Raw genomic sequence first — 12,142 nt, forward strand, 5'->3', positions numbered from 1 at the left:
TGCAGGCTGAGCTACAGGAGTTGGCCTGCCCTATCACACAGCATATTGTACCTGTTCAATAATATCTGCCGAAATGTTTTGATGTATTTCACAGCATTGACAGATGGACTCTGTTGGTGAGCTCTGGCAATCCTTTCTCAACTTAAGATCAAAGCAGAACTCAGAACTTTACCTTGTGTGTCTCTATTTGTGTGTGTGCACGTGCGTGCATGAACACACTCATGTACAACCTACTTGCCACACACAGCTCACGCCGAGGTCATAGGAAAACCTGCCAACATGGACTCTTTTCTACTATGACGTGAAACACAGAAATTGAGCTCAGGTCCTCAGGCGTGGGTGACAGGTGCCTTTTCTCTATTGCTCCATCTCTCCGCCACCAAAACAGAACTTTAAAAATATTGAGAACAGGGCTGAAGATACGGACCAGAGGTTAAAGGCACTGGATGCTCTTCCGAGGGTCCTGAGTTCAATTCCCAGCAACCACATGGTGGCTCAGAACCATCTAGAATGAGGTCCACTGCTCCCTTCTGGCAGGCAGGCACACATAAAGGCAGAACATTGTATACATAATAAATAAATCTTTTTAAAAAATATTGAGAACACATTTAAGGGGCTGGAAAGATGCCTCTGCCATTAAGAATGTGGCCAGTCTTCTAGAGGACCCAGGTTCAGTTCCAAGCATCTACATAGCAGGACAAAACCACATGTAACTGCAGTTCCAGAGGATCCAGTGCATTCATTGGCCTCTCTAGGCATCAGGCACACATGTGGCACACAGACAGGCATGTAAGCAAAACACCCATACACAATAAATTAATATCTTTTTAAAAGAACGTGTTTAGTGTCTCATGGTGTAGCATTACAACCTATATAGTGGTTTGGATAAAAGTCACAAACAGTTCATGAGTGAAGAAACAGAACACAGCTGCCTTGAAGTTCCCACATTCTTTGTTTTCTGAACTGTTTTTAGCTGCTGAATCATGCACTCCTTTTGAAAGGTGTGGAAGAGATTGAATTTATTTATGAATTATTTATATTTTATGTGTATGGGTGTTTTGTGTGCATGTGTGTCTGTGCCCCACATTCATGCAGTGCCTGAGGGGACCAGTAGGGGGCATTGGATTCATGGAGCTGGATTTAATAGATGGTTGCAAGCTACCCTGTGGGTCCTGGGAACTGAACCTGGGTCCTCTCCAAGAGCAACCAGTTTTTTGTTTTTTGTTTGTTTGTTTATTTGTTTTGTTTTTTGACACCAGGTTTCTCTGTGTAGCCTTGGCTGTCCTGGAGTCTCTGTAGACCAGGCTGGCCTCGAACTCACAGAGATCTGCCTGCCTCTGCTTCCCGAGTGCTGGGATTAAAGGCGCGCACCACCATGCCCAGCTGCAGCCAGTGTTCTTAAGGGCTGCTTGTTATAGCAGGTTTTGATGAGATGAGTTTTTAAGAGAATGTACGTTATGATCATCAAATTCAGAATTTTAAAAAAATTAACGTGTTTACATTTTCCTGCGGTTTCATATGACATTTCCCGGCGATATTTACATTTTGTAAGTAGTTGGTTTTTAAGGAATTGGAGAACCCAACAGGTGCAGCCTAAATTAAACAGCACAGCATCGTGCTTAGGGAGATAGATGCTGAAAAAGAAGTGTTTTGTCCCCGTGTGATGTATAAGCCAGCGTGCTGTAATTGAAATGCTCCATCAAAGTCCACTTTAGCCTTTTCTCAGACCTCTGTTCATGCATCTAGAATGGAAATCACTCATTCTAGTGATTCGGCAATCAGTATAAATACCCTAAAACTAACCTATAGCAGGAATCTTAAAAGGGAAATGTAAAAACCTGCTTTTACCAAGGCAGTAAAGCATAGTGTGGAGCCCAGTACATAGTAAATGCAAAATGTGGACTATGAGGCCCAGCAAGATGACTCAGCAGATAAAGGTACATGCTGCCAAGCCAGACAATCCAAGTTCAAGTCTGGAGACCCTCCTCGTAGAAGGAGAGGACTCCCAAAAGTTGTCCTCTGACCTACACACACACACACACACACACACACACACACACACACATACTGTGGGAAGTGCATGGCCTGACCATATAAAAATATACACTAAACCAACAGATGTAATTTTAAAATTAAATATATTCCATAGGTTCCTGGAGCCAGGCTGACTGAATTGAGTCCTGTGTATGTTGTTTACAACTTTGAGATCTGTGGTAAATTTGTCCCGCTCTCTAGCCCTTACTCACCTCATGGGGAGGGGGGGGCGGGTAATAATGTAACCAGTGGGACCATTACAAGTGATAAAGATCCCGTATCCAAAGCACACAACAGGGAGCTGGAGAGCTGGCTCAGCAGGTAAAAGCATTTATGGCTTTCACAGAAGACCCGAGTTCTGTCCCACAGTACTCACATCAGGCAGCTCATAGCCACCTGTAAGTGTATGGTCATCTGAGTGCTCTTTAGTGACTTTAGTACAAAGGTCCCGTAAATACCAGTGTAAATGAGAAGTGTAATCCCAATGCCACCGGTTCGTGCTCTAAGGCTATAAAACAACAACAGCAACAGCAACAACAACAACAAAACCCGATCAGATCAAGACTAATAGGGTCTCTTTCTCTTTCAGGTTCAAGTGTGGGCCTTTTCATCTACGCCGCACTGCAGAAGGTATTGATCGAGTTCTATGGCCTCGACGGGTGCCTGCTTATCGTGGGCGCTTTAGCTTTAAACATACTAGCCTGCGGCAGTCTGATGAGGCCCTTGCAGTCCTCCGACCGTTGTTTTCCTGAAAAGACAGCTCCAGAGATTGTCCCAGATACATACTCCATGTACAATGAGAAAGAGAAGAGCCTGGAAGAAAATATGAACCTGGACAGGGGCTACGGTAGCGAAGATAAATGCAATAGCCCCTTGCCAAACAGTGACTGGACACGGGAGACTTGCCTTCCTAAAAACCTCACAGCCGCAGCGCACACCAAGGAGCCCGAGCCGTACAAAAAGGTCGTGGAACAGACTTATTTTTGCAAGCAGCTTGCCAAGAGGAAATGGCAGTTATATAGGAACTACTGCGGCGAGACAGTGTCTCTTTTTAAAAACAAAGTCTTCTCCGCACTTTTCATCGCCATCTTGCTGTTTGACATCGGAGGGTTTCCGCCCTCGCTACTCATGGAGGATGTAGCGCGGAGTTCGAACGTGATGGAAGAAGATCGCGCCATGCCACTCATCTCTATTTTTGGCATCATGACAGCCGTGGGCAAACTTCTTTTAGGCATCCTGGCTGACTTCAAGTGGGTCAATACCTTGTATCTCTACGTAGCCACCTTGATTATCACCGGCCTGGCCTTGTGTGCAATCCCCCTTGCCAAGAGTTACGTCACCCTGGCGATTCTTTCTGGGATCTTGGGTTTTCTTACTGGCAATTGGTCCATCTTCCCGTATGTGACCACGAAGACTGTGGGGATTGACAAACTAGCTCACGCCTATGGAATACTCATGTTTTTTGCTGGACTTGGCAATAGCCTCGGGCCACCCATAGTTGGTAAGATGCTCATCCTCAAAGTCAGCTCAATTTATTGTTCCTCGGGGTGACATATCCAGATAGGGAAGTTTTCAGTGATAACATAGTTTTGCACAAAGTAAAATACATTATTTCACGGTAGTTTATTTGAGATAATTTTGATAGGGTCAGGTATGTCTCCCAGCTGGTAGAGTGTCTGCCTAGCATGCAGGAAGCCCTTGGTTTGTCTAAAACCAGGTGTGGTCTTCCACTTCTGTAACCCTAACACTTGGGAGCATCTAAAGTGTGAACTTCAAACTCATCTTTGGTATATGGTGAGTTTTAGGCTAGCCTGAGCTACATTAGACCCTGACCCAACACACACACACACACACACACACACACACACACACACACACACACCTGCATTATAGCTGAGAAATCTGGTTTTGTGCCCATTTTTTTATTAGGAGGAAACTAAAAATGCCTGCCTCAAATACTTAAGAGGCTCCTCTCTTAGAACACAGCCAGCCATGTTAGAAGCAGGCGGGCACGTGCACACTGCTTCTGTGACACTTACTTGGTTTTCATCACTGTCTTCCCAGGCTGGTTCTATGACTGGACTCAGACCTACGACATCGCCTTTTATTTCAGCGGCTTCTGTGTCCTCCTGGGAGGCTTCATCCTGCTGTTTGCCGCCTTGCCCTGTTGGGATACCTGCAACAAGAGACTCCCCAAGCCGGTGCCAACAACCTTTTTCTATAAAGTTGCCTCTAATGTTTAGAGGGCTATTAAAGGCATTATTTTCTCTATTTTTCTACTTTATACCATGCAGCAATGTATGTATGCATGAATGTATGTATGTGACAAATTGTTAGGCAAGTTCTCTAGAGTCAGAATCTTACAGCAGAGTTTCTCTGGCTGACTCTGAAAGAGAACGTGTTTTCACAAACCCTGTTTTCATGTACTGTATGTACAACCTCTGCCCATTGTATTCCCGCTTCATCCCTGAGACGCGGGACCGTTCTGTTTCATCGTCGTCCGTGAGTTCAGGTTATGAATCTGCTGACTAGCTTCACAAAGTTTTCTCTGGGTGAAGAAGTTTAGAGTCTCTGCTTTCCCGTGTGCTCTACTGCAAGGTGCTCAGAGGGTCCTGTCTTAAACCGTGCACGCCTCCTGACGGCATGCGTGTGAAGACCACGCCCCCTCCCCAAGGGGTAATTGCTGTCTCCTCGATGTCAGACCTGCTAGTTCAGAGAAAACACTAAGCAGTCTTAATTCTGGAAATGAAAGTGGCCACGTCACTGAGACTTCAAAGACTTCAGACAAAATATTTTAAACCGCGGGCGGCTGCCCCTTGTCTTCGTTGTCATCATCGCCGTCGTCGTCGTTGTTGTCGTCGGTTTTCTGCTGTAAGACATTTGATGTCCACTTGCGTATGAACTCGCTCAACTCCTCCAGCGGCCTTTCTGCGTGGCTAGCGCCTAGGGCATCACTCTCCGATGTTGGCCAGCATCTTCTCTGCTGATGTTTCCGAAGAGCTGCTGGTTCGTTCGCCAGTTTCCAGCTTGGAAATACACCTTTGAACCATTCCATCTGGCAAATGGGAAGCATCCATTTGCTTTGAGTGCCGTGGGAATTGGTTGCAAGGCCTTGCATGACTTCCAAATGAAGCCTGTGGTGGCTTCTCTTGGGCTTTTCCACTGTTGCCTTTTAATTCATGGACAGTGCACACACACACACACACACACACACACACACACACACACACACACACACACACGATACTCTGAGTCCATAAGAGGTAGGACAGGGCAAAGAGAAATCAATACTCTCATCTAACCTGTTTCAGTCCCAAGAACATGTTTGAGAGTGAAAATAATATTTAATAAAAGGGCTTTTTTTTTTCCTCCTATAGAGATGGGTTTCAACTTTGGTATGTCTCAGAATCCCCTACAGAGCCTTCAGAAACTTGAGAGCTTAGCACCTTGCTTTTTTTATTTCAATTCTGCATATTGGTCCAAGCATCTGTATTTTAACAAGCGCTACAGGGATTCTGGTGAAGGGGCCTTGAGGACAGCTGTAGACTGGTAATGGCGGGATCCAGCCAGAGCTCAGGGGAGCAGTGGGGGCAAAGCAGGTAGGCCCTGAGTTCATACCCCAGCACCACAAGGGGGAAAAAAGACAAAACAGATTGTCAACAGACAGACTTTTTTTTTTCTTGAATAAAAGAAAAAGAAAAGATAAACCATGAAGTCAGGTATTACAAGACAAACAGCTAAGGGTCTGAAAGTAAGGGCTCCCTTCCTATTGTGATGAAAGTGTCTTTTCTTTCTTTAAATAGGTGAGATTATTTTTTGTACAACTGCATTGCCTTCCTTTGCAGGCACCTGAAGGACTTAGTTACACAGCCCTGACACCACCTCCCTGAGTTCAGTCCTGTGTCATTATCCACCAAGTAGAAAGACTTCAGAGCTTATTCCGTCCTGCTCAGTAATGCAATAATAGGGCTCAATGCACATGAGACTTGTGCTCCACACTTGAACTTCTGGAAAGTTCTTTATACCTCATTCTTCAGTCTATCAAAGTTAATAAGACCTAACTCCAGCTCCAGGGGATCCGACACCCTTTTCTGTCTCCCACAGGCACCCGTGTACTGGTAGCATACACATATACACACGTAAATAAAAATAAAAAGAAATCTTTAAAATTTGTAGCTATGTTTTTTTTTTTAAAAGGAAAAGTAAATGAATAAAAATAAACCTTATACTCATTTGTATTCAAAGTCCTGTTTTGGTCAGTATTTTGGTCAAGACTTCCAATGGCCTGAAAGGTGTGACTTTACTGGCATGTCTGCATTCATCAGTGATGGCAATTGTCCTGATGTGTTCTTACCCATCAATATCACCCATGCATCATGTATGCACAAGTTTTAAGTTATGATGAAATATTTTGGTTTGTTTTCCCTCAACAGTTACGGTGAATGTGACTCTAAGTACATAAATTATTGAATACGGTTTAGCTCTAGACTGGATCAGACCAGACTTAAAAGTCAATGTACTGAACTACTTTGACCCCAGGTTGGCAGAGCTAGTGTGTTAGAACTTCAGGATTCTGGTCTTGAAGAAAAGGGAGTCTCATTAAAGACCTCACCAATCAGACAGAATTTCCCTTTTGAGGCAGGGTCTCACTATATTGCTCAGGCTGGTCTGGGCTCTAAGGCTCCGATGCTGCCCTCTCCTGGTCTCTGCAATAGTTAAGATGGTAGGCATGCAGGTACCACCATGTCCAGCATCCTCATTTGTAGAATCCTCAAATCATTCCAAGCTTACACCATTTCCGTCTCATAGCAACCCTGTGATGTGGTACCCATGACTCTCATTTTCTAATACAAAACATAACCATCCTGAGATGATCACTCTAATATAAAAGCACGGGAAAGTAATTCCCACAAGGAAAACTGAGACGGTCTCTCTTAGTAGAGAACAAAGCTGTCAGTTTGACTCCTGACAGGGATGGGAAAAGATGTCCAACCAGGAGAGTTTCTGTCAAACCAAATGTTTCAGCAGAGAAGTTATACAAATAGCAATACCAGGCAAGAACGAGCATTAAAGATGAACTTAATAAGTTTACGCGACCAGAAGGGAGTCTTCTGTGACTAGAGAGATTTTCCTGGATGCTGGAAATGCCATGGGCCGAGTATGAGAAGGGTGTGGACTCAGGGGGATCTGTCAGCCGTGCCCCTCCCTGGTGGTGTTTGGAGTCTTCGCCTTTCCTTTCTCCATGGAGTCAGGTGCTGATCTAATTCTCTCCAGAGAGTCGTATTATCAGGGGAGTAGGGCTCAGCTACCAGGGTTTAAAGTCCCTGTGAGAAACAGTCCCTAAGAAGCAGCTCTGGGAGGTCATGACCGCGTGTGTGTGTGTGTGTGTGTGTGTGTGTGTGTGTGTGTGTGTGTGTTTGTGTGTGGATTAATGGAGAAGATCTGTGGCATCAGAGAGTGTGTTCTGATCTATAATGATGTGACAGGGGCGGGGAGGTACCATGGCGGGCACATGGCAAGGTGTACCCACTGAGAAACCATGCCATGCAACAGATCTGGTATAAGGAAGTTTATGGGGGAAGGAAGAGAGACTGGAGAAGATGTAGAAGCAGGGGAGAGAGAGGGGGGAGGGGAGGGGGTGCTGGAAAAGGAAGAGAGAGCTGGGGTGTGAGGGGTGGTCCTTAACACACACACACACACACACACACACACACACACACACACACACACACACACACCGGTGATGACATAAGCAATCGTTTAGGCCTCCTGAAGGCAGGCCAGCTGAATCGTGTGTGTGTATGTGTGTGTGTGTGTGTGTGTGTGTGTGTGTGTGTGTGTGTGTGTGTGTGTGCTAACAGAAGTCTCAGCCGCCACCAATCAGCACAGGATTATCCTGCACCGAGAATGCACCCCTGTCAGAAGGAGCAGAGCCCCCTGAGTTAACAGAGCCACATTGGTAGTGCATTTTTTTCTTCTCCTCAATCACTGTCTTGGTACCTTTTGCCATATAGTCAGCTGTGCATGAACGATGCCAGCTGTGAGATCCCTCTTCGAGGAAGGAGTGAACCCACAGCCAGGGAAAGTGCGCAAAGGTCCGTGAACGCATGATAACGTTTGGGATACAGTCTGCATCCTCATCGTGGTCAGATGGCCCCGTGCTCAGTCTAGCTCAGCCACTGTGTCTGGGTGACCGTAAGTCCAGGATTGGCCTCTTTGGGTGCTGTTTCCTCCCTTTATTAAAAAAAAAAACACCACAGGGCTATCCCGAGAATTAAATAAGATAACATGGGGGAAGTGACTGGCGAGCCAGAGATGCCCATTCCTTAAGAAGCACTATTTTTATTCTCTGTCTCTGCTCTCAAGAGTGTGGCTTCTCCCGTGGGGGGCGGGGGGGGGGGCGGGGCAGGGGACAGCCAGTATCCCTGGGCCCGGGTCATGTTTTCACTGCAGCGTTTCGCTTAGAAAAGGGATAAGGAGCCTTCTATTATCCCCTGCTTGAAGAACTGCCCTCGGCTCTTGCCCTCCCACAAGAACGCTCTGGTCAAAATCCTCCAAGGAAGGAACCATGACTCAGCACATTTTCCAGGCTTTGCCAATCAGGAGCTCTCACACACAGCAAAGCAAGGCAAACCAAACCCAAGGCCGTTCCTCCGCAAATCAAATCGGACCCACTGTGTAAGTTGGATCGCTACGGGACTGGTGGTTTATTTTTCTTCAAAAAGCCTTCATGCTAGCTGCTGGGAAGGAGGGCCTGGAACTGGGCAGAGATCAAAAACGATCTGATGTGTTTACTAAGAGCTAATTGCCTTCAGTTCTGAGTCTTCAATCTTCCCCGCCCTCCTCCCCCTCCACCGCTGTGCTCCTTTCTGGGATGCCTCTGTGATTAACTGTTGAGGGAATGCTAGGCTGGGACTTCTGGGATTTGGCTCCTCGGAGATCTCTCAGCTGCCTGAGTTTGCTTCCTACCACATATTGGTTTTCAGACTCATTTATCTTATGCTTTCTCCTTTTAAGAAGTAAAAAACGGGGCTAGAGCGATGGCTTAGCGGTTATGAGCACTTGCTCTTCTTGTAGGGGACATGGATTTGGTTTTTAACACAAGTAACTGACTCCAGGCCCAGAGGATCCAGGTTTCTGCTGTCCTCGGTGCTCATTAACTTACACCTACCCACCTACCCACATACACTTAAAAAATTTAAAAATAAATTAAGTATGAGGAGCATAATACAAATACATCTTTTAAAACTATTATTATTATTATTATTATTATTATTATTATTATTATTATTATTATTATTATTATCTTCTAACTGGTATTCTGAAAGCTTCACAGAGCAATCTATTTCAGTAAAAAGATAACCCTCAGCACTCCATAGTCACGAAGGTAGGGCCCCCCTTCCTGTGAGTATCTCAGATATAATAAGACAAGAAGTCATTTCCAAGGCTGAGCTCAGAAAAATCCTGAAGGGCTGCAGCTTTGATGCCACACCATTCACAGAGGACTCTAGGGTCCTAGCGATAAAGGAAAAAGATGCTTTCCTGGGTGCGAACTTCCTGGGCGCAAACTCAGTTTCATGGTTTGTTTCTCAACAGAATCCTCACTAAGGACTAATGCAACCCAGCGCATGGAAACAGGGTCACCAGGACACCGTGGTAGGCTGGGACTGGGGCTGCCAGTGTTCATAAGGATGTAGGCATTGCACAAATGGTATCTTGTCCTGATAAAGCTCCAAAGGCATTCACAAGGCTGCGGGCTGATTATCAAGAAGGGGCGGGCTCTCCTGGCAGGTCTGGGCGGTTCACTCCGGATTCATCCACCTAGTATGCGCGCAAGGACTTCCCCAGTACCAAAGATAAAACCGTGAGCGAGGCAGAGCTCCGGAATCTGGTAGCCTCTGATTCTTTCCCTAGTTCCTGATAAGACAAGAGGTTTTATGGCTTATTTGTGTATTTTCTCTGTCAGATCTGGAGTTAGCCATTCCTCCTGGGATCTCAGAGGTGGTTTTTAGACCGTTACTGGGCACTAAAGATAGTCACTGATATGAGTTGGAGAATGCTTCTGTATAGCAAGTACTTTTTTTTTTTTTTTTAAGCAGAGCTCATGATGAATTTTTCCTGGTTGTTCTAATTGAAATGATTTACGATTGCTGTAATTGATTCTACACTAAAACTCTTTGTGGCTGAAGGTCTCCACTGTCTAATGACTGACATGTTTGCTCGTCCTTCTGTCTGTATAACATTTTAACAGCAATATTACCATTGTTACTTGCATCGTGATTACAAAACACTTCTTTGTATCACACATGACCTTAGCATGACCTGCCCAGATTTGTTTTGCATCCTTGAAAATGGTTACCGAGTGGCAAGGTCACCCACTTCCCACCACTTAGGCTTACTTGTGGGTTGTAGTTTCTTATATGACCTATCTTCTATTGCAGCTGAGTGCCAGACATCTTTTTTGTTGTATGTAATTAGGGGATAATTGAATTGGTTCTTATTTTAAGTTATTTTGTTTATTTATTATTGTGTAAATGCATGGTGTGTATGTGTGTGTGTATATGGGTGTGTTTGTTCATGTACGCCTATGTGTACATATTATGGACATGCCACGAAACAGTTTTAGGAATTAGTTCTGTCCTTCCACTGTAGGCTCTGGGGATTGAACTCAAGTCCTGCCATCCTTGCATAGTAAGAGCCTTTACTTGCTGAAGCCTTTGATTCCTTTGAAAAGTTAATTAATTAAATATCTATGGGTGTTCTGTCTTCCTATGTGTCTGTGCACTGTGTGCCCACCTGGTGCCCACAAAAAGCCAGAAGAGTGTGTCAAATCCCCTGGGTGGAGAGTTAAAGATAGTTAAAGATGGCAGGCAGGGTGATGCACGCCTTTAATCTCAGCACCCGAGAGGGAGAGGTAGGGGGAAATCTCCATGAGTTTGAGGCCAGCCTCCTCTACAGAGTGAGTTGCAGGAGAGCAGGGGGCTACACAGGAAACCGTGTCTCAAAAAACAAAACAACAAACAAACAAACAAATGAAAAACCAGGAAAAAAAAAAACACAAGAAAAGAAAGGATGGTTAAAGATGTGATTGCTGGGCATTGAACCTGGGACCTCTGCAAGAAGAGCCAGTGCTCTTAACCACTGAGCCATCTCTATAGCCTCTTGGTTTCTATTTTTAGAGACCCTTTGTATGTTAATGACTTTTATTCTTTGTAATATAAGTTAAAATAGATTTTCTTTTACTTTTTACTTATTTTATTTATTTAGTTAGTTAGTTTCCTTGTTAAAGCTTTAAAAAAATCATTTAAAAATCATTGTTGTCATATATTTTTCCACATAGATGTTTTAAATTTTATGTATTTACTGATTTTCAAATTTGCTTTTTTTCATGGATAAAGACTTTATTTCAAACAAAAATGTAAAGATTATACACACACACACACACATATACACACACACACACACACACACACACACAGAGAGAGAGAGAAAGAGAGAGAGAGAGAGAGAGAGAGAGAGAGAGAGAGAGAGAGAGAGAGAGAGAGAATATCAAAAGTTATTTCTCTAGGCACGAGGAAGGGATGGAGAAAGGAATTCATGCCTAGGCCAATATGATTCTGTGCCCTGGAGGGACGAGATAATTCCCTTCCTTGTCCTCAAGAGACCTTCAGCAGGGCACACCAGTCAAGGGGAACTTGGGTTAGGGACCACTCTCTGGGAGACAATGAAGAGAGCTGGACAGCCTCATTGGCCGAAAAATCAAATCCTAATTACTAGGACCCTGCTCTCATCTTGAGCAGGCTCCAACATTGGCTTTGGGTGATCAGGCTCCACCATGCAATTTCCTACAGCAAGTTCTTTACCTGCTGAGAGAGACATTTTGAGATTTAAATATGGGGACGATGTGCTTGTTTGACTTCCGGCCATAAATGAATTCCTGACATTGACCGTCCATGGTACTGACTGCTGGGGTTGGCCTGGAGGAGTGTAGACAGATAGTTATAAACTCATTCCTGATCAATACTGACTGGCTGGGGTGGGGTGGGGGTGGCCCCAGGCCTTGTTATCCTATGGAAGATGTTTCTTGACCATGGAGTCAAATGGGGCA

At 44.8% G+C, this 12,142-nt stretch overlaps 1 protein-coding gene across 2 annotated transcripts in view; it reads left to right on the top strand.

Annotated features, from left to right (window-relative positions):
* The window catches only part of Slc16a9 (solute carrier family 16 member 9), a 46,247-nt gene extending 41,879 nt beyond the window's left edge, over nucleotides 1-4,368 (top strand). For both annotated transcript variants that reach the window (XM_051153195.1, XM_051153197.1), the window contains 2 exons: nucleotides 2,624-3,535; nucleotides 4,099-4,368. In XM_051153195.1, coding sequence (XP_051009152.1) covers nucleotides 2,624-3,535; nucleotides 4,099-4,277 — 1,091 coding nt within the window. In that variant the 3' untranslated portion in view covers nucleotides 4,278-4,368. The remainder of the gene's footprint in view (nucleotides 1-2,623; nucleotides 3,536-4,098) is intronic.
* The last annotated feature ends 7,774 nt before the right edge of the window (nucleotides 4,369-12,142 follow it).

Source organism: Acomys russatus, chromosome 11 (genome assembly GCF_903995435.1).
Source record: "Acomys russatus chromosome 11, mAcoRus1.1, whole genome shotgun sequence".
NCBI classification, from domain to species: domain Eukaryota; kingdom Metazoa; phylum Chordata; class Mammalia; order Rodentia; family Muridae; genus Acomys; species Acomys russatus.